A 23,512-nucleotide genomic window follows, 5' to 3' on the forward strand; every position below is an offset into this window, starting at 1 on the left:
ATGGATGACTATAAAACCTTCTGGCTATGCTTTCTGCATTGGCCCACTTGATACGGAATCTAATGTTGTGCGAGTTTGTATCAGATTAAGAGTTATGTAAAGGGTATGTGCAAACGTGGTACCCCCACCTAGGTTTATAATAATCTGTTTTGCAGTATGAATGTCAACATGGTATTAACCTTAAGGCTAAGCGATAGCCACAACCTGTAAAAGACTTGACTTTTTTAGTATGAAAGGGTTATTACGACTTTGTGTTGTATGTTCCGACTTCATGTTGTAGTTTTCTAAGGTTAATTAACACTAATATTGTTAATGATAGAAAAGCAGAAGACATATGGGACCGACAAACAAAATGAGTTTCTGTAGCTAGGGTGCTCCTTTATTGCTCTCCTTAGGGAAGGAAGAGTAACTTAGGAGAAAAAAAAAACTCGTCAGACATCAGAGTGCCCCTGACCTTTCTCACCACCGCCCTGCGAAGCACCTACAGTACCTCGTTTGGGGTCCGGGGTCGGTCCGGTACCGGGTGCACGCTGGACGGCAGCAGTGCAGTACTGCTTTGGTCCGTGCCAGGCTGCCCTCTGACCCGCTCTACGCGTCCTGTCCCCCACTGACGGACACGTTTACTCAGGAGGGGCTCAGCGCGGCGCGGTGCAGTGCATTGCCGGGGCCGGAGCCGGGCAAAGTTGCAGCTCGAAGCCCAGGGCAGACTCTCTCCCGCCGGCCCCTGGGCGGCCGCGGCCCCGCCTGCGGGGCGGGGCGGGCGCTGCCTTGGCAGCAGCCGGGACGCGGCGAGCTGCCGGTGTGGCGGGGCGGCGGTGGTGCCGCCGCCGCCATGCTGGGTGCCGCGGGCCCCTTTCTGCGGCCGCCCGGCGGATGCCGGTCCCCGCGGGAGCAGCGTGCGCATGGGGCGGCCGTCGGCGCCGCTCGCACTCGTTCCTCAGCGGCGGCGCCCGAGGAACGGAGGAGGAGGGTGGCCCCGGCCCCGGCGGCCGAGGCGGGAGAGGAGCCGCTCCTCAGGGGCATCTTCGAGATCAGCAAGAGGAGCTGCGATGTGGTGCTGAGCGCCCGGCGGCTCCGCTGGAGCCCCATCCTGCCCGAGAGCCCCACAGGTGGGACGGCGCTGGACAGGGGTGTCCCCCGGGGCCGGGCGCAGGACGCATCCGGGAACGGGTGGTGGGACCGCCCGGGGCGAGGGAAAGGCGAGATGGGCCTCTTCGGGCGGGGCACGGCAGGGAGAGCCGCTTCGGGGGGGTATTACTGTAAAGTAGTTACAGTCGGTGGTATCAGGCGCGTCTTCTCCCTTGAAGGTTACTGTGGTGATTAAAGAAGAAGTTGTTCGTAGCTCAATTGAAATATTGTATCTAGACCATCTTTTTCTGGCAAAAGCCCTTACTTCTTGGGGGGTGATGTGAAGAGGACAAAATGGGAGATGGTGTTTCTATAGTTTCCCAGTAAAAGGATTTGATTTTGTTTTTCTGCTGTATTAGCTTTTCTCTGCTTACCCTCTTTGAGGGGAACATAAACTAGAGCACGTACAGGTTTTGTGAGATTTGCCTGGGTTTTGTGATGAGGCTTCTGTGGCAGGTTGTCCTTACTTCGTGCCTTTTCCAATAAGGCAACACACTATGAAAACGTAAGGAAGGATTTCATCAAGTGGAACACATTATACACAAGAGTTTTAGAAGAAAATGACTGCTTCTTAAACTTACACAAATAGTATTTTTTTGTTCTCCTAGGAACTGTGAGAACATGAACTTACTTTCAAAACTACATACACACTCTTAAAAGTGCTTGCAGTGACCTCCCAGTACTCCGGTGAAGAAGAAATCAAAGCTGTGTTCAGGAATGCAGTTTCTGGGCAGCATAACTGCCTTCCGGTATGGCATGGTTAGCTTGTCCTGGCCTAAATTAACAGATTTATTTTAGTATTTACTTTGGACAGAACTTAAAACTTCATATGGGTAAGATCCAGCAACCATAAACTCAGCATGCAGAGAAACAGTTTCTTCTGTGTACCAGTTTTACTATGTTAAGATAATCTGTTGCTCTTCGAGGTAGTCTGTATGCTGCAGAGGCTTGAGAGTGATGTGGAAACCTGTGATTCCAGTGCTGCTGCTGCAGGGAAATACTCAGATGCTCACAGCTGAAGCTGTTATGCTTCATTTCATGTAACTGTATTAGGATATCAGAGCTCCTGAAATCGAACTACTATGGTGCCATGCACAGCTGTTGACTCTCATCCTCTGAGTAGCGTAACCACGTAAATGCAGTGTTGTGCTTGGACTTAGATACCTGCTTTTCAGCAGGACCGTTGGGTTCTGATGATGGCCGTGCTGATCTATGTACAGTTCTTCCTTTTGTGAAGCCAGCCTGGGTGCCTTAGTAAAGCTGTTACACAATGCTGTAGCCTCTCTTCCTTCCCTTCTGGGATTAACTATAGGTCTCTGTGTATGTGATCTGAAGTGTGATTTATTAATTATTTAGTTCTGTGTGCAGTGCTCTAATGTTATTGCCACTTTATGTTCTGGCTACTTTAATGTAGCTTGAATTGCCATATAATCAGGTTCACAATTGTCTTTTAATTGCCACCAATGAAGGATTTTAAGGTATAGACCGGAAGAATGAATTTCAGTGCTTCCAGGGATGGGGAACTTCTTTTTTTTTTTTTTTTTTTTCTGTTTTTCCTCCTGGGAAAAATCCACTCTCTTAAGTTGCTACTTTGTGTAAGAGTTTTTCATCCTTAGATCTGTCATACAGATACTGGGAGCTTTTCTGTCTTACTTCCTGCAAGGTAATAAAGTATGCAGTGCTTAGTCGGCATGTTGCAGATGGCAGAACTTCAAGAGTCTTATGGAAAGCAGCATTGACAAGCTGGTGTCAATCAGGATTTGGGCTTTTACTACACGTGTATTAAATATATGCGAATACTTCTTTGCCTCTGACAATTTGGTTTTGTACTATGTAGCATTGAACTGCTAAATATTTTGGTTTCTGAGAAGCTCTTAATGTCCTACTTCTTTACTAGCTTCAGTGGAAAAGGCAGTGGTGTCTTCCAAATCTTGGGTTTTTTACTGAAGTCTGTGGTAAGCCATAAGTTCTCAATATAGGATTTCCAAATTCTTACATTAAAGATAAAGGGATTTTCAGTTCCTCTGTTGTTATAGATGCCACTGCTATGTCATCTGTGGCTTTTTCCAAGGGCTCTTTGAGAATGAAATAATCTTAAAAGGAAATCTGTTGGGTTGCTCCTGAGACCCTTGTATCCTTCTGGCTACACTGTGATGGTAACACAGTGGCCTACCTGAGCAGCAGTCGGAACAATACTTGTGACTCCTTCCTTTGTGACTGCAGATGAGCTGAGTAGGAGCTGAGAATTTCATCATGTAGGGCCTATTGCCCTCACAGGGATGAATCCAGCAGGTGTTTTTCCTTCCATCTTGGATACAGTAGGTCAGGGTGGTTTTACCTCTGTAGTTGCAGAAGTAAAATACAGATTTTGGAGCTTGTATGCTTTTCCCCTCCTGCATTCTTGGATCCCAGTAGCAATTACACTGGGGTGTTGCAAGTGTGGGACACAGGTACTGGGAGGAGCTGTCTGTGTTATGGTCTCTGTGTAACAGAAGTACAGCAGTACAGTGTTCAGGCCAAGCTGTCAGCAGGTACAGGAGATGGTCAGTGGCTGTCTCAACAAGTCTATTCAACTGGGATTTGGCTTAAGTATACTTTCTCTGAACTCAAAGCTTCCTAACATAGTTTGCCTTAGGCTCTAAGAGGTCATGTTGGGTCTTCGCACTTTGCCGGTGATGCTAAACGTCTCCTCCTTGGACTTGTATGTAGAAATTCTTCCTATTTTAGGAGAAAACCTTTTTTCTATGGGAGTCACTCCTGTCTGCAAAGTCAGAGAACTACCAGGTAGTTGCTTTCTCCACTTTTCCTTAACCTCCCATCCCCAGTAGTTTCCCAGAAGTATTCCTGTCTGGTTGAAGTCATCATTGTCATCTATGGTTCTGCAGTTCCCATCGTATTTCTTACGTGGCTGAACCCAGGATACTTGTGCAGCTTGACTTGTTCAGCTTCTAAACAGAATCATAGAACGGTTAGGGTTGGAAGTGCCCCTAAAGATTGTCCATTTCCAATCCCCCTGGTGTGGGCAGGGGCACTTTCCACCAGACCAGGTTACTCAAGGTCCTGTCCAACCTGGCCTTGAACACTGCCAGGGATGGGGCAGCCACAGCTTCTCTGGGAAACCTGTGCCAGTGCCTCACCACCCTCACAGGGAAGAAATTTTTTGTAACATCTAATCTAAGTCTCCTGTTTGCCAGCTTAAAACCATTCTCCTTGTCCTGTCACTACGTGCCTTTGTAAAACGCCTGTCTCCATGTCTCTTTTAGGCCCCTTTAGGTATTGGAAAACTGTTATCAGATCTCCCTGGACCTTTTCTTCTCCAGGCTGAACAATCCCAACTCTCTCAGCCTGTCTTCATAGGAGAGGTGCTCCAGCTTAAAGTTCCAAAGCAGGTAACATCTGCTGTGCCTGGGCTTGATCATTTCGCACTCACTGCATAGTTCTGCCCCATTGCATTGTTTCTGTGGAGCTTTTGGCAGCATGATTATCAGGCAGACTTCCTTCTTTACTCTCTCTTTGATTTCTGCAGCTTCTGTCTCCTTGAGGTTTTAGGCTGCCAGTGCTCACTGAGGATTTTTGATGGCTTTGTTTTTTGTTCACTCTCCAGACCTTATAGCAAGCTCCCCAGCAACCTCTTCTATGCTTTCAAATAAGCATGACCCGTTATGAATTTTGCGTTCTCTGTTATAACAAAGCTTTGGGCAGGCCACTGGAAGTGGAGCCTGAGAGAGTGAATGAGTCGAGCAGGAATGGGGGCAGTGCAAGGCATGGCTTGGCTGCCCCTTCCAAAATGCTGCAGTTATAGCCTGGGCGTGCAGCTCAGCTGAGCCTTTTCTCACTGGTGCCAGATAGCCTCTGACTCGTAGCTGGTTGCTTGCTTTTAACAATGCAGTAGGCGTTGCAATGAGATGCAGAGCTCACACTCGGTAGCTAGTAGCTATTTCTCTAGCTTCTTTCTATGTGGCTTTCCTATGCTATAAATGTAATCATGGAATGAAGAGAAAACAAGACTTTTCTCTTTAATAATCTACCCCCAAACTGTAGTTTCTCATTTTGGATGCTACTTCAAAATCATAGGAGAGAAAGCTATCTTAAGTACTTATCTGAATATTATATATGATTTTTAGAAGTTTCCAGAAGATAGTAAGAATGACTGAATGATGGAAAAAAATATTTACATTTAAGAACAAATGCTTGAAATGTTTGGGTTTTGTGTGTGTGTGTTACTGAACTTTAAAAACTAAGGAAATGTAGGGGATTAGCAGCGGTTATGGGAGTTATTTGTATTTTAGAAGTTTCAGTTCAAATAGTGTTAACCCAGTCATCTTTATGCTGTTGTTCCAGTATGTTTTGAGCACTTAAATGCTCATGCTTCTTTAAAACCTTTAGCATCCTTTTAAAGATTGCCACAGATTTTCCCAATTTGCAATCATTGCAGGTTTTCAGCACATTTCTGTCAGATAGGAAATGGATCAAAACTGGCACTTGCTCAGTGTTGTACTAGTATGTGATCATTATGAAAAACTTCATAGTTTCTTGCGTGTGTAGTGTACTTGACTGAAGTGTCTAGGAAGTTGTTCTCTCAGACTGACAGCATGTAAGCTAGACTGAGTATTTGGAGACTAATAATAATTGGCTAAAACTTGCTTTTTAAATGTAAAAAATGTAAATAATTGAGCATGATATTCTAAGTTAATTGACCAATGAGAAAGTAAGATCTCTGGAGCAATCCAGAGTTTACTATATTATTGAATATATATTTTGCTAATGAAGTAAAGATCAATGTGGTGTTTAATCATACTATTCTTACATACAGTGTATTATAGTTCTTGTTCATGTCATCTAAAATACAGATTTGTAAATATTGTATAGAAGTGCAGCAATTAGGAAGAAAACGACTGATGTATTTCAACAGTGAAAGAGTTAGCAGTAAAGGACTTAAAATTAATTCCGAGTGCATAGTGGCCTGCTGCCAAGGCTATTTAGGAACAGATGTGGCTGAAATAGATACCAATAGTCTGTTTGGGATCTCTAAAGTAAGACATCTGTCAGTCTATCGGTCGGTCAGGAATAATGGAAATGGGAACTGGCTGTTACGAAATGGGGATGACTGAAGTTCCACATTGGTGAAATTCAAAGGTTTTGATTCTACTTCTGATGTGTGCATGACATAGTTTCTGTAAGTGACTTATCTGTTGTCCAAATAGGAACATTGTTTTTAAGGAAGAGACATAAAAATGAGCAATATGAAGTGTAACTGAAATGCAGTTGTACATGTATCACATGAATATATGGATTTAAGATGTAAAGTGAAGGAAGAAAGCATTCAGTTTTAAACAATCCTGTAATGCTGAACTTGTCTTACAAGTGGCTTACAAGCCTTATTTTTCAAGGAAGTCCATAAAATTAATGTCTTGGAGAAATGCTGCACAACACTGAAAAAATTTACTATTTTATTACTTTTTGTGAAGAATGCAACATATTTAAGGAAAAAGGGTATATTAATACAAGGTTTCAAAATTTATTCTATATTTCAGGTGGCTTTTAGACATAATGTCTTGATTCTCTGTGTGTCTTTTATCCTTTATCAGCAGATCAGTTCATGGCTGCATGTTTGAGGAACCATTTACATGGTTTCATGATTTTTGGTGGTTTTCTTGTATCTCACGTGTTTATGCACCTCTCTGCTTATGTTGAAAGGATGTGTAATAGTGGCTTTTATTTATTTTATTAGACATCCATGTGTGGATGTCTAATAGTGGCCTTTCTGTGTACTTAAATTCTCTACTTCCAAAGAGACAAGTCAGATATTTAAATCCTCACTCCAGAAAATGCTGTGCTTTGTGTTGTTTTAAAGCTGTTGTAGTTCATAAACTGGCAAGTTTTAGACTTGTGCAAAGGTGATGGATTTTGTTTTTGTGGTTTGGTTTTTGCTCTTCAGTTCTCCTGTTGCATTAGGTAATAATTAGGCATTGCCATGTACTGCTGTTATAGGTAAGGTGGTGCTCTGCTTCATTCATCTCCTCTGCCTGCTTGGCAAGCAAGGGATGGTGGCTGGCTGGGAGCTTGGCATGTCATCGGGCGGTTGGCACACCAGTAACAACCCAGATGTAGCTGGTGCTGGTTTCTGGCTGCTGAGCAGGCCAATTGGAGAAAGATAGGTTGGGATCAAGGAGCAATCAAGAATATCGTGGTGAGGGTGAGCTGATATATTAAGAGAGTGTAAGGGTTTTGGTGAGGTGCCATATGGGTGTGGGAGGGATTTGTGGGTACTGTGGAGAGGGATATTAGTGAACAGAGGAAAAACTGTAGCTGTTGCTGAGCAGATAGAAGACATGCAGGGTGGTGCTATAGGGTGTGAAATCAGCGTGATTCAGGGTAGGGAAATCTCTGGAAAGTCAGACACAATAAGATGGTGAGGTAAAGAGGTAGGATTCAAGTTTGTTTTAAAAAAAAATGTATGCTATCAAACTTCCATAATTTTCCTGTTCTAGAATAACTGCCAGCAATTTTGATTATGCTTTTTGTGCAAAGGTGCGTTAGAGGAAATTGGTGGTCTTCTATATCATGATAGAAAGAATCCAAAAGTGTCTATTAAAAAAAAAAAGGTGATATACTAACCGATCTTTGCTGCCCACATTAGTGCTATTTTCAGGTTTGTGATAGTGCTACAGGTCTGACTCCCTTTCTCAGTGTAAATTAATGTTCTTTTAAAATCATTAAAACCAGTATGCAGTCAAATCCCTACCTAAGTGTGTCTTGTATTTCAGTTGCTGAATTGTCCTGTTCTTCAGCCTTTGTAAACCACTTTCTTTTTTTAAACTCCTTTTCATATTCTTGATGTTATTGCAATCTTTTTTTGTTTGCCATTTTAGCATATCATCCACAATTTGTACCCCTTTACAATATGCCTTTATGTCTTTTCTGTTGCACCAAATGTTGCCAACTTATCTTGTCTTTTGAGTGTAGTTTACTGGAAAATCTGTGTTTTTCTTTCGGGCAATATCTTCAGTTTAGAGGCAGTGCTCTGTAAGCATCCAAGAAGCTACACAGTTCCTGAAATCCTTTCCTATTTTATTTATTTATTTATTTAGATGTCTATAGGAAACAAATACAAACCATGATGAATAGCTTGGTCACTCAGAGTTTGAGATTGCTGTCTGCTTTCTCTGTGGCTGTTTCTCTCCCACAATTGTGTGCGATAATTGTGGGGATCATGGTGCTTACTTGGGTCTTCCATATAAACTTACTTCCACAGTTGTAACTTCATGGTAATAAATGGGTTAGAATTCAGAAAGTGATGTTCTTTAGCATTTTTTATTTTGTATCTTGGCCAAAGACACACTCAGATTAAGGCATTGCTATCTTTACAGTTACAAAATAGAAATAAAAGTAAAGCAGGAAAGTCTGTCATCTGCTCTTGTTGTATTCAAAATAAACAACTTACATAAACAGTTTTTGTTGTAGATATCTTATTTGTCAAATAAGTATGTTACAAAAGCAGCAGGTAAATAATAGATACTGTTGCTATTATTCAAACCCCAAACAAATACATGTTACCCAGAAGGAATCCCTTTCTGTTTGCTCTTTATTTAGATATATCCAGCTATATTATGTGCTGCCTTTAGAAGAAGTTTTTACTTCTAAGCATTTAATACTCTAAAAATATTTATATCCTTCTTAGACAATTTATGAAAAAGCCTAAATGGCTGAAAATCTGAGAACATAAACCTGAAGAACTGAGTGGTCTTTGTGTACCTTAACATTAGTGGGTCGTGGAACTAATGTTTTTCGTTCAAGGAAATCAGTGGTCCTGTTTTTTATGACTTATGTTGTAACAGTATGTGCAGACAAAAAACCATAATGTGTTGAGTGTCTGATATGTGTATTACCATATTGCCATAAGGAACTGCTATTATGTTAGACACCAACTGATTTCATGATAGTGTTGGATTTCTCTCACATATGCTTATGTTTTTGTACAGATGATCCTTTAGGAACATCTGCTAGTTTTGCAGTGCTATCTGCTGTTTCCTTTCAAATTTGACCTTTTTGTCATTTACTACTGGGACTGCTATAGAATTGCATTATGCTGAGATCCTTTTCTAAATTGATTCCTGTCTCAGACATTAACTGTCAATTTTTTGAGTTGTGTTTCACCATTCAATGGCATAGTACAGAGCTGAGCACAACTGTAAAGTTAGTAAAGTAACTTTCTAAAATACCCATTAATAATGTTGTTTTTTTTTTAACTGCTGACTTTAAATAAGTGACTAGAGCTTCCTCCTTCCAATTGTTTAGGCAGTCGCAACAATACACTAGACTAAGGGTAAGGATGGTATTTCTCAAACTATTTCACTGGCGAAAAAGTTTTGGAATTGTCTTCTTGCAGCTTAGGAACCCTTCCTTCTTTTGTTGGAGTGCAGATAATTATGCTTTGGGCAGTGATACCAATTTATGATAACATCGCTAAGCGTAGCTGAATAAGTGAAAATGCATGTGGCACTGCAACTGACAGGAAAGATACGACCCTGTAAATGCAACCAAGGATGACTTCTTAGTGTGGTGGAAACTCCTCGTGTATGAATTATGAAGATGTGTTATAATCTCTCTTTCACATGTAGATGTTATCTAGGTAACTGGATTTTATGTAGTTATGATGGAGAGTTGAAAACATCAGTATTTCCTATTTCTGCACTCTGGCTGAGCATAGAAATCCTTTTTGTAGGACTTCAGATTTCACTATCAGGCTGTTTTGCTGTGGCACTTTGTAGGAAAAAAGGCATGTTGATTGTTCTGTAATTTGGAAAAGTGGCTCATTACTTTGCTGAGATACCCTCTATGCTTGTATAAAGATAGTTAATTTCACATAATACTGTTTGTGGTTTTAAAATTTGAAGTGCATTTAAGCATGCATGAGACTTCATATTTTGAAAAATAATTAGGCTTCTGGTATTTCTTTAGGTCCATGTATTGATATACGTTTTCATCTCCTTATGCCTTTTTACTCCAAAGTCTATTCATTCCAAATGTGATTTGGAGTTAAAAGTAATTGGCTTTGTAATTTTCAGTGATGATGCTGCTAAAGGAAAAGAAAAACCCAGTTAGTACATTTAAAATGTATTTGTGGCTTCCTCAATTGAACCTGATTATTTTCTATGAACAGGTGTTTGTTTTTTCTTTTTTAATCAGAGTATGCAGATTAAAAAGGCACTATTGAATGAGAACATTTTGCTTCCTATAAGGTCACAAGGTAACTGTTTTCATATTGCATTTCCCCATAGAGTCATAACTCCTAACCCCACGTAAGTTCAGAGGGGCAACAAGAAATGTCCCACAAACCTGGAAGCTTTGTGATGCTAGAATTAGCATTATTATCGGCTGCTCTTTGGAGAAGAATCAGTCAGCTGTGTTTCACAAAGTATCCAAGTCCTCGTTATTTAGGCACAGTTATCACGACTGGCTTGTCTATGGTGTAGGATAGTATTAACTGGGTTTAGCTTTTGGGAATGAGTTTGGTGCTTGCATTTAAGTGCATTTGTTTGAAGCCTTGACCTGTATTTGTATCTTTATCATGCTCTTAAGTTGGAGTGTTTATGCTTATGTGGAGATTGAGAGGGTGCTTCTTGCATTATTCCTTCCCCAAATTTTCCTAGTTTTTTTTTTGCCCCCCTCCCCTTTTTGTTTATATTTATTCTTTGATGGGTATGCATTTGTTTAATAGATTTTGTGTGTGTGTGTGATTTATGTTTGTCACCTTAGCTGAACATTGTAAAATATTTCAGCATGGTTTCTAATGTAAATGCTAAATATTGAATGTTATTTTGCGAATGTTAGAGATTAAATGGAACACAGTGCAGAACTGGTGTCGAGCTCTTTATGTGTATCTGTCAAAGACAACAAAGCTCTTAGCAACTTTGAGATTGTTGCAATAAATATGTAAGCCCTTAAATTGCAAAACCAAGAAAATGTTTAACCCACACTTAATTTGGAGGTTTTGTAATATGTTTGTAAGCCAGAGCATGTAGAACGATCTTAAGCCACAGTGCTTGATGTTTGTAAAACTGGAGCTTAGAAACTAGAGCAGATCACAAATTATTCAAATAACCCCAGGATAACTTGTGTAAGAATTAAAAATTACTTTCTATGCCCACCATTGGCTTTATTTTACAAGGAACAATGAGCTTTCCTTACTAGTAGTATGGATGCTGCTGTTTTATCTTGTGATCTGTCAGTGATAGCAGAGAGGGAAGTTTGTTAAAAAAAAAACAACAAAACCCAACAACCCAAGATAAAAGGTGTTTTAAAAGTAGATATTGTATGTCTGAATTTTTGTGTCAGACTTGCTGTAAGGCATTTGATGAAAGAAAATTCTGCTGCTTATGTTTAAGATCTGGTGTGCCTTCCTCCCTCCCCTGGCTGCTTCTTTAGTTGCAGATGTAGGAATATTTTAAATCTCTGACAAAAAAAAAAAAAATGTGCAGAAACTTGGTTTACTTCACAGTTTTTAATCTAGTGTGGAGCTGTTTCTTGCCTATGCATTGCAATTTTAAACAAATGGTCAGTTCATGAACAGAATTCAGTGCTGAACTCTGAATTCCCTGGCTTTTATCTATTTAGGTTGTGCAAGATGGTAGTTACTTAGATGGTTTTCAGTACAGAGTAGTTGTCAGTTTATTTGAACTGTGACAATATATCTCTTCTGTCAGTCCATACACCCAAGTGAATATAGGAAAGCATGCTTTGCGAAGCTCAGAAAATGCAAAGGAACAGATGTTATGTACTGCACAATTATACGTATCCTGGAAACAGACCTTTACACAGTGCAGACAGCCTTGGAAAATAAAATTTGACATAGAGCTGATCAAGTTAAGGGTAACAACAGTAAATACCGATGACTAAATATAATGCTGTTTTGAAGATACTCTTCTGAGTTTAAGTTAAATGCTTGTCATTCTATTAACACCCCCCCTCATTTGATAGCTGTTTAAACATCATCTTTGTATTTATATTTTCTATGTTGTTTTAGTACAGTATTAGAAAAAGTATTCTTACTTTCAAAAATGTTGTAGGAAAGTAGCTTTTCTAAAAAAGCCCATGTTATTCTAACTTAAGTGAAAATTCCTGTGAATAAATTGCTAAAAGTAAATAGGACAAATATGAAGATAACTGGCTGGCTTTCTGTGTGAAAATAGCACACCTTTGCCTGGCTGATCAGTTAAATGTTCTGAAGATGGTTCAAAATGAGGTTTCTCCTGTCCAAGTCCTCTCCCTGATACACTGTTTATTGCAAGGCCTTTTGGAGACTCATCAAACGGCTCCGTCATGAAAGGTACTGAAAAATTTCATACTTGGATGGTTTCGGACTTCCCAAAGGCCTGCTCTGTCACATCTGTGTAGTGTAACTGTGGGTGAGGTAATCAGGGGTCAAAATTACCATAACAGCAGTGAATAATACACTAACAGCTAGATGGCTATAGATGGTGGTAACTCGTGTCAATGGCAAATTTTGAACAGATTTGTGGTGTCATTTAGTAAAACGTGCAGATGACACATTCCCAAGTAAATCTAAATATATTGGTATGTTCCAGTAATCAAGAGATGTTTATTTTTAACTTGGTATTATTTTTATTAAAGCAAAAAGAATCTTCTGAATGTTTCACATGAACTGTAATGTTTCTTGGTCACTTGACTGCGACACTCTCATTAAACAGCACTGTGGTTAAACTAAGAATATCCTCTACATCCTTTTTTATTTCATAGCTCTTTTGTGATGGAGGAGTACCAATAACTGTGGTTGCTTTAGAAAACAATGCTTAGCAGAAGAAAGGAGTTTGTCATTTGTATTTATTTTACTTACTGTAGTACAAACAATAAACAATAATGAAAAGGCTTTTTTTCCCCTCCATTTACATTTGGTGAGGGGTTAATTATTAAAATATGATAGAAACAAGCAGGTGGTGTTTTTGAAATTTTGTCCCTAGGTCTCACTTGTTTTATGGAACCCATTTGTGGAATATACACACAAAAATTCAGTACTTAAATTTATGATGGAATTTATACATATATGCTTGTTTGGCTTGCTTAACACAGCTACTGCTTTCTATATTTGCAAGTTTAATAGTTTAGCAATATTGTTTTGTATGCAGGAGCAAGCTAATGAAATTGCATTAAAAAGAAGGCTGTTTTTACATATGCTTCTCTTTGTTTTATGTTTCTAATATTTGTTCTTTTTGTCTAATTCATGGAATGAAGGCTGTCTGAAAAGTTCATAGTGCCTTCGCTATATTAACAATTTAGTCTGGAAGGAGCATGGAAGAGGAAAAAAATGGCATGGGATAAACAGAAAAGCAGAAATACTGATCTTTTTTTGGAGAGGGAGACTGTTAAAATGGAAGTGGAAAAGCCTCTTTAGATTGTCAGTTATGTCCTATAGCGCAGCTTCAGAGATACACTGTTTCAGAGGTTTGAAGAGCAATGGGACAGTGAGTTCAAGAGTTGGTATGATTAAGCATAGTGTAATGTATTGTTCTTTTATTTGAATTCCATCAGCTTGGGATCAGTATCAGGAGCTGTAGCTAGACCATTCATCATGTATATGATCAAAGGTTTGTTATGTGGAAAAAGTGATCTGTCACTTAAATAGTTGTTAGGATTATTATGTTAAGGATCATTAGAATAGAGACTAAACCAGATACTTGTCTGCTCTATAAACCAGCAGTTATTTAACTACATCTTGAACACTGTGGGGACTTCTGGTGGTCTCAACAAAGATCATGTGGGACTAGAGAAGGTTCAGTGGGTGACAGTGATTACTAGATGATCTATAAGGTCCCTTCCAACCCAAACAGTTCTATGATTAAAGGCAAGGAAAGGCTCCTGGATGAGAATGATGGACTAGGCTGGCTCTTTTTTGGTCTGAAAGGGAGGCAGTTGAGATAGAGCCTGGAGAAGAGAGTAAGTGGCAATGGCTTTCTGTCTTCCAACATAAGATATACAGTGCATCTAATAAGGCTAAGAAGAGCCATGCTCAAAAGAAAAGGAATAATCATGCAGCAGGTAAAAGAACTGCAAAACTTACTGCCAAAGGATATTGTTAATTCTAAAAGATTTCATCAATTCAGCTGGAGATGGAAGGTTGTATTTGAGTGCTATTAAATGGGTAGAAACTGCAGGCAGTTCAGGGTGTCCCAGATGAAAACAGGTGGGGAGTGGTAAAGTATTAGTGGAAAATAGAATAAATGCTTCCTTTATCCATTCTCTTCTCTTAGCATCTGCATATTGATATGGCTTGACATAAGATACTAGGACAGATGGGTTTTTGCTCTGACCTGGTATTGCTGATCTTAAGAACCACAAACTGGCTACATTATATTTATCTGACATTTTATGTAAAAGCACACACATCACTTAGTCTGTAATTCCTTCTGTATTTGCACTACTAAGCAGGCTTTCTTGGTAGAATTTGAAAGTGAATTTTCCTAGCTTTCCATTTGCAAGGTACTTATTTTTATTGGTGGATCAATATAGTTTAGTAAGAATGTGTGTTTTTTGTTTGAGGAAATATCAAGAGGTTGATTTTATTAAATGTTGTGAAGAATTGCAGTACAGTTGAAGACTGTATAGGAAGCATGTACTGCTTAGCCGCAAGTGCCTTGAAAATGTTGCTCAGATGTATGTTTATAATTACTGTAGTCTTATTTATTTTTATTGTGGACAAAAGGAAGTTAAATTCCAAATACCATAGCTATATGTAAATAGGATATGAGTCTGGAACCATTAGAATCCATTCTGGAAGAGTAATTAGTTTCATCAACCTCAAGATTAGGAAAAAGTGTACCTTTAATATGCTTAGCTGGAATTTTTCCATTAATCTGTTTCAGAAGATTTCTGATCTTCACAGGGTAGAAGATGACCCTCAATATGAAACATCCATTTGTTACGTCAACAGCTGAAGGATATGTGCCAAGGGATCTATAGTAATCAGTTCTTGAACACAGATGATGATAATTTTCTTGCACTGGTTCACTTTAAGGCCAAGTCAAAGACTGTTGTCTGATTTGTAATGTGGCTGGGTATGTGTAGAAACTCAGATTTGTTAAATTTACTTTTAAATGAGCAAGGTATGTTTAATATTTTGATAAAGGAAAATTTAGATAGAATATTAACAATAACACGCATACTGTGCAAGTGCCTGTAGGAGAGTCTGAAGATACATCTCTGTTAGTTGCTGTATAGGTGCTTTGAATATGAATCACTTCCTGATCCTGCAAGCATATTCAGGACTTTTATGCTGTGAGTAAAATTCTCAGGATCTGCAAGTATGATATTTACTTCAACCTCATAGTGGTAATCCCTGTATATGTGTCCATTTGGTGTAATGTTAGCATTCTAAAGTTTGGGGGGAGTAAAAAATTTGTATGTGTTAGAAGAGGTTTGAATTGTACCTTTGTCATCTAACAAGAGTTTGTCCAGCAGTGAAAACGCATCTTCAATGAGTTTTGTGTGGTTTTGTTGGTGTTTTTTTTTGGTGTTGTGTGGTTTGGTTTTTGTGGTTTTTTTTTTTGTTTTGTTTTGTTTGTTTTTTTTTTGACATGTCATGAGTAGATTTTATTTGATTTTAGTACTACTGAGTACTAGGATTAGGAATGGACTGTGACTAGGAATAGGGTTGTAAATGTGGTTTGTAGCTACAGTTACCGTACTGGAATTAGAAGAAGTAGATGGGAGATGTCAAGGAATTTGCTTAAAATAGGTAGGAGGCTGCTTGTTTGAGGCCATCGGTGCATGCAAGAATGAAAAGCATACATCATGGAAAAATTTGGGGTGGGTTGTTTGTTGCTAGTTCCTTGATTAGTGGCTCTGTCTTGGAGTGGTTGTTGTCACTACTAGAAAATAAGTGGGTTTCTGTATGTAACTTAGCATACTGATGTAGCTTGATGTAAAAGTGAAACTGATTTCAATGCTAATAGTTAATTTTGAATCTTATGGTACTTAATGCTGAAATTTTAGTCCTACTTGGGCTAAATTTATAGTTTCTGCATGTTCTTCAAAGTGCATTAACTTACTCTACTTTATGCACTGGCTATTACACAAATCAAAACCAAGATAAAATTTGAATGAGATTCTCAAAAATTGAAAGATCTCCAAATAATGTGTTTTAAATGACTCATTACCATTTATTCTTACAATTTGTGTATTTGTGTATTCTTACAATTTGTGTAATGTATAACAACATTAAATATTAAAAGAAGTCAAAGTACTGGCTTTACGTGATAATTTTTGAGCGTATTTTGATTTCCAGAATAGCATTATATTGAATTTTCTTACAGTTAATCAGATGTTCCTCAGAATTCTTAAAAAAAAAAATTGTAGAGGTGTAGATACACTTTATCAGTGGTTTATGGACATAGTTTGACGTTTAACTTAGCTTAAAGACATTTATTATTTACAGTTTTAGTTTTAATGTGTGTTGCAGCATGTATTCAACAGTTCTGCTGCTAAATGAAGTAAGCATACACTTAGCTTACTGCAGATACATGGGCACAGGTGGACATCTTGGTGCTGTGCACCATGCAGTGAAACACATGGCACTACACAACATGGGGCAAAGAGCACGCAGTTTGAATTAGAAATCATTTTATGGACACATTGTAAATTTGTGCTTGTTCATATATGGGCTGTAATTTCTGAAGAGTGTACGTGATTTTTATATTGAACATTTCTGATACACATCACTCTAATGTAGTTGTCCTTTGTGGAGAAAGGCAGTATTGTATGAGCCTGTTTATGTCAATATCTTAATAATTTATCTTTATAACTGCTTTTGTCTATATTTATAGTAACATTGGCACCCTGTGTACAGAAGATACAATCAGTGCTGAAAGGAAACTTGCATCCATCTGGAAGCAATAAACTTTTCTAAAAGACTGCACAGTGTTACTTAATCCTGTGATTTCTTACTGTGAGTGAAATTAAGGTTTGGTTCAGTTGTGTCACATCATATTGATATCAAATCTTTTGTGAGAGCTTTGTCATAGTGTTAAGCTACAAACTAAAATTGAAGAAAGTCTGAGAATGTAATTTCCTCAGTCACAGGATTATGCATCACTGCAAATGTAGTCAATTCCATATAATAATAACTGTAATACCAAAAAGATTCTGGAGTATTACGGTTTGTAAGCTTTGTCTTTATATGAAGGGCTAATTTGTATACTGCACAACTGGCTAATTATCCCTTAAATTGCATTGTGTTCTAACTAATTTTGGTACCATACATATATCGTGTAGAACAAAATGTATTTTAAGTATGCCAAAATATTTTACACAATTAGAGATATACAAGCAGTTCCTCTAAGAGGAAGGGCGAAAACCCCATGTATGTTATAAAGATCACCTAACAAATTCTGTGGGGTTTTTTGTTGCTTTTCTTTTAAATCTGTTACAAGCGTGGTGTGCATGAACAAAATAGGATTCATTCATCCCTGCAGGCAAAGTGGTGTAGCTTACATTCTTGCTATTGTGGCAACCGAGCTGAAGAGGGTTGGGGTGAGGGAATAGTTTTATGCTTGTCAGAGGATTCTGGTGGTGCTGTTGCCATCTCTTATCCTTGGGCTGGTGTAGAAGGTGCAGCCAGAATGATAGAAAGTATGGCTAAGTTTATGAAGAAAGTTTATGAGCAAAGATCAATGAGGATAAAGCAAAACATGTAGCTGTTAATAATAAGTTCATGGATGAGCTTATCTCAGCTGATAGCTATGCTTCAATACCTAAAAGCATGAATTGGTAATATATGTGAATTGCCAATAGCTGCAAAAGGAAATTGTCCTCTGCTTAGAATGGGATGTGTCTGGTTTTTCCTGAAGAAATGGTTTCTTGAAAATCTTTTCCCATAAAGACCGAAATTCAGGTATTTGAGGTATGTTGAGTTCCCTGAAAATGAGACACTGATATTTAGCAGTATGGATATCTTGTAAATCTGTATTTGTGGCTGAAGCAAATGTCATGCCAGTAAGAGTCCAAGTAGGACTAATTATTAACTTGTAGTTAATCAAACTCAATGATATCATGTGGCCATAAGAGATTATTTAATTCACCTCTTCCCTCCTTACTTTCTGAAATGACAGAGGTAATTGCCATGATTATGACATAAACTATTAGGTACAAACCAGTGCGGGATTTTTTTTTAAAGGAATGTAAAATTAAGATCATGTTTCCTATTTGGGGATTCTTTAGTCTCTTTTAGCTCTGCTAGCCCGTTGTATTAAATCATGTAAGCCACTAGATCCCATTCTTCTGTTTTATTTCATAAATCTCTCTTTTTAAATGAATTCCATTATATGATGGTGGTTTTGTTGGTCTGTGTAAGACCAGTCTTTTAATCTGCAGAGGTGTTACAAAATGATGGAAATCGTTGATGTTTGTTACCCTGTTGTCACTCTGAAGTTTGTTACATAATGGCTTTTACTTATCACATGAAAAACCCCAAAGTCTCAGGCACTTAAAAGGTTTGCTGCTACTTTTCGAATCATACTATGAAATTAGGAAGTATGTGGGCCATACTCTTAACATAAAATGTAGAGCTTTCTATAGTAAATCTATTTTCAGTGACCTCTTTCTTGGTGGGATGAGAAAATGTAACTATTCAAAAGCAAAGTCTGCTGTATCCTCTCAAATTCTTCAGGTTCAGAATTTGCTGCTGTCTGCCTTACTTTCTTCCAGCTAGCATTGTTGTACAATGCTGTTCTGTACGGCATTAGTCCCAGAAAATCATATTGTTGGGGGGGTTATTTTTCATTTTATCATCTCCCTCAATTTCTTTGCTGGAGAATGAAGGAGAGACTCCTCCTTAAACTGAAGCTTCTTATCTGGAGCACCAGTCATAACTTAATCACACTTTCTCATGGAGGTATTTATTCAAGAAGCTATTTGGTTTCTTTAAAGATTATCAGTTTTGGTATGTTTTTCCTGATGAAGTTCTGCGACTAAGCTAAAATTAATAAGCATGGTACTCCACTGCTGTTAACTAGAGATGGAACAAGACACTAATGAAAGCATGAGGCTAGATGTCTCATGAGCCCCATTACAAGAAGAAGGGCCCTGTCCGTGGCCTGCTGGGCATCATGGAGACGCAGGATGCTGGGTGCAAGAGTCACTCCTGAGATGTGGTCATGCTCAGAGGGGAAGTCCCCAGTCTGGCCCCTCTCCAGGGGTAGCTGGCTCCAGCAAGGGCGACCTCTGAACTGTACTCAGCTCTGCTGTTATAGTATGTGATTAATTGAACTGTTCCTATGTTTGCTCTGTGAATTGCCAGCATCATTTCTCATTTTGGCTCAGCCAGAGCTAGGCAACTTGGCAGTGTTTTGGGTTTTGGTTTAGTTTTGGGTGCTTTTTTTTTCTGGCAGAAATTTACTTATTGCCATCCTTTAAAGGTGCATTGAAAATCAAACAGATTTTAAGTTTGTGAGTATAGTCCAACTCAGGACTCCAAGAACTATTGCCAAATGTCCCCTAAAGCTGCTCTTCCTGCAGTTGCTGTGATGATATGATGCTGAGCACAGGGGCATGTATCTGCAACAGCCCTCTCAGTTTGATGAGGATGTTTAGAAGAATAAGATTTAGTTTTAAAAGTTACGGTGAACAGGGATTGGAACCAGCTGTTTAAGGGTTCTTGGGGGAAAGAGGCATTTGAAACATGGAGAGAAGCAGCTGCTACTTTTTCAATACATTCTACTTTTTGTAGTGTATTGAATATTGCTCAGCACTGCTAAAACCAATTTTATGTTGTATTTATCACATTTTGTCTTTTAAAAATTATTTGTAAGAGTTATTAAACAGAAATTAAAAAATAGGATTATCTAATATAAACCTTCATCCCATGATCTTAGATTTTCTGGGGGGAAGTTGAGTTGAAATCCTGGGGCCTGATCTACAGATTTTTTTTCAAGCATATTTTTTACTATATCAGTTATTCTTCACACTAATCTTATTTTTAGACATAGTTATCTATGACAGTAGTTTAAAATCAGATGACTTATTTAAGCTGGAACAGTGAATACTGCCTTTTACTGCTGTTTTGAAAATAGTGTGTAGTTCCTAGCCAGTAAATCTAAATGTGCCATTATAAGTTTGTAAAGTGGAGTTTGAGACTTTTCTTCTTTTAATTGACAAGATGTAAATAGAGCTCTATAAATTAAGAGACACCATTGTGCATCTTTACCAATTCTTGCTGGCTCTTGTTGATGGGTGTTTGTGTGATCTTAGGGGAGTGAGCAATTGCAAGTGAAAATGCACAGCAGATTGGCTCAAACTGTGTTGACTTCCTGCTGATGGAGAAAGAGATGGTCCCAGTCCTTGTTCTTTCCTGCTGTGTATTTTCTTACCGCTTTGCAGCATCTCTAGTTTTGTAGGACTTGGATTGAACTGATTGTTTTGTACAACTTGTCAGGAGACTAAGCTAGCAAAATAACATAAAATACATAAAGTAGACAATCTGTGTTACTTTAGGGATTTGAATTAACTCAGCATAGTTTTGTTAAGTGCCAAACATAAGGAGAAGGGCTGGACTACACAGTTGTGGCAGGTGAATGAGGGTAGGTGTCTGTATTGGAAAGAGGATTAACAATGAGTTATTGCATTGGCTTGGCAAAATACATCACTCTCAGATTCTCTAGAGAAGGAGAATGAAAATTGGTTGTATTCCTGTCAGATGTTTTTAAGCTCAATTTTCTGCCCTGAAGGAATACAGCTGTTGCTGCAAGTGAATAGCTGCCATTAAAAGATGAAGTTAGTAGTTTCGCTCTGCTTTTACTCTCCAGCTTTGGAGGAACTGGATGCATCTATTCAGGACTTTGGTAGTACTTTCTAAACATCTTCTGTTCCCCAAGGAAGCTGTTAAACACAGTCTGAGGAACGTTTTTCTAGACTAGGACCTTGGTTGTGTTATGCTTCTCTTACACCATTTAAAAGGACTAGAGTAGCATAAAGGTAATATTCAAAGAAAAAACAGCCCCTCCCCTTCCTGGCCCTTGCTGTACCTTCTTCTCATCTTCCTGTTTGATACCCTTCACAAGCAGAAAGTGCAATTTGGGTTTCTGTGCTTGCAGGAGAGACTAAGAGGCATAGCTTCAAATCTTGCTAAAGGTGTTGCATGACCTGTTTTTTTGAAATAAAAAAACCCTTGAAAATTCAGATGTTCTGAAAATAGCTTTTCTGTCTCATGTTTAGAGTCTTTCAATTAATGTTAAATAGCCCAGTGAGCTATACAGTGATTCTTGGCTCTTCTGGAAAGAACGATCATGCTAGCTCCTTTATATATTTCTCATTGCCAGACCTTCTTATTCAAAGTTGTAGTTAAAAACTGCAGAGGTTTTATGAATCAGTTGCATTCTACTTATTGTGCTTTGTCAACTACAGTAAGGGAAAATTGTCTTAATGAATTAATAGTTACTAGTTTATATGAATTAGGCATTGTCATATGAATTGTAGATATTCCTAAACCTCAATTTTTATGCTTATTGTCAAAACTAATTTAGTTTCTTGGTTTTATTTATTTCCTCTCCTGTTTTATATCAATACAGTTATATTTTGTAGTATATTGAAAATAGGATTTTGCAAATAGTGTTCGTACAGTGTAGGATGATTTGTAATCAGTTCAATAATAACTGTTGATCACAGTATTTTCTTTGATTTTTATTTTTGTTTGTTACAATGCGCTTTGTTTTTAAAGTGTTGGTGTTTATATTTAAATAGCACACCTCCCTTTACAAACTGTTCTGTTTTTTCAGTAGGTCTGCTTTTTCTGGTGTGTATGTTTTCATCAGTTTTGCTGTAAACATGAGAATCTGTTTGTTTAAAGACTACCTTAACACTCTTAACTAATTAAAATTTGATTTGCTATTTACAGTTAAACTGTATTTGAGTGTACTGGTCCCTCACCCTTTGATTTAGCTTAGTGTGGTATATTTAGACATGGTTTTTGATTAAATAGGAGATTAGACTGCCATAAATAGGAAAAATGTAGGGTAGTCTCATTGCTTGAAATCAGTGAGAGCAGAAATAGGGGTATAAAAACTTCCTAGAAATTTGTATATCCAGGCAGGCTTTTTTCATTATATATTTGGAAAAAAAAAAAAAAGAGTGGACATGTGCAGAAACTGTGAGTACAATTAGCGTCAAGCAGATAAATCCACCTCTAATCCTGTTTACACTCTACATCAGACAGATGTGCTGAGATTGATTTAGACAAGCCCTTGGCTTATAGTATTTTTTTTTAAGTGCCACATATTCTGGTTTTGTTAGATCTTTGCTAAATGTTAAGTGCTGTTAGTTTTACTCTTCCCTAACGCCTGTAACCTACTTAATACAGGTTACCTCTCTGCTGTCATGATGACAGGGCAGCCTGGTAGGAGAGATTATCTTTATGCCTTGTAATTAAATTGACTTTTTTCCAAAGATACAACAATGGGAAGTGGGTACTGAATTAAATAAATAGCATGATATCTAATAGACGTATACTTAAATCTCTTGCAAGAACAGATGGTAGCCAATATCTTTCTAAGTAATGTGAGAGGACAGTTAATGTTCTGAAACAGCTAACAATAACCAATGTGATACTAACGAACCACTAGGTCTTTTGAAGTTTAAAAAGGTATCTAATTCAGTATATACTTTATATTTAAACTTGGTGGTTACAACATACTAGAAATACTTTGTAAATGTAGTTCATTACTTCAGTTTTCTTTATCTCATTTGTTTTATACAAATTTACTGCATTTGCAATGATCTTGTTTTCAGTAAAAAAAGAAGATGGAAATTATAAAATATGTACAGGGACTTTTACGCAGATTTCTTTTCAACTTTAGTAAAAGTTGGTTGTCCTAATCCCACTACCTAGTTCAGTATTTCCTTTACAATTTAAAACTTGACAATGATGCTGTTGTATGATTCAATATTTCAACACTTTATATGCTTCTCCAGATTGCATTTGGAAATGTATTCCAGTAGAGCAATTAGTCAAATATTACGCTTGGAAGTGCTACCTAGTAAGAATATATTATTTTAATTTTCACATGTTTTGGTGTGATTCTGAGCAGCACAAGAATTTGATAAATACAGAGTAAGAGGAAGATGTAAAAGCAAACAAAAATCTGGCTGAAATAGTAGCATAAAATGAAAGAGACAAGACGAGCCTTACCTGGCTTATGACGAAATGTCATTCTATGAAAGCTAGTGGGGGAATAAAAAGTATTTTAACAGGCCTTCATTTTACTTGATTTGTGCAGGGCAAATAAGCTGCTGTTTGTAATTTATTTGTGATGCGTATGCATAACAGATTTTGTGATATCCTCAGGAAAACTAATAGTTCAATCCAAAATGTTATCTGCTT

General features: G+C 38.1%; 1 protein-coding gene across 2 annotated transcripts in view; it reads left to right on the forward strand.

Moving 5' to 3' along the window:
- Nucleotides 1-987: 987 nt before the first annotated feature.
- CERKL (ceramide kinase like) overlaps nt 988-23,512 on the forward strand; it is a 55,432-nt gene continuing 32,907 nt past the window's right edge. Inside the window, exons 1-2 of one of the 2 annotated variants that reach the window (XM_057411704.1) lie at nt 988-1,109; nt 12,321-12,457. In XM_057411704.1, coding sequence (XP_057267687.1) covers nt 12,451-12,457 — 7 coding nt within the window. In that variant the 5' untranslated portion in view covers nt 988-1,109; nt 12,321-12,450. Of the gene's footprint in view, nt 1,110-4,426; nt 4,518-12,320; nt 12,458-23,512 lie in introns of those variants that run through there. The other variant, XM_057411705.1, reaches the window with a different exon arrangement.

The sequence above is a fragment of the Pezoporus wallicus genome, unplaced genomic scaffold, assembly GCF_028554395.1.
Source record: "Pezoporus wallicus isolate ANWC-B61680 ecotype Strahan unplaced genomic scaffold, APGP_CSIRO_Pwel_v1 contig_6732, whole genome shotgun sequence".
Classification (NCBI taxonomy): Eukaryota; Metazoa; Chordata; class Aves; order Psittaciformes; family Psittacidae; genus Pezoporus; species Pezoporus wallicus.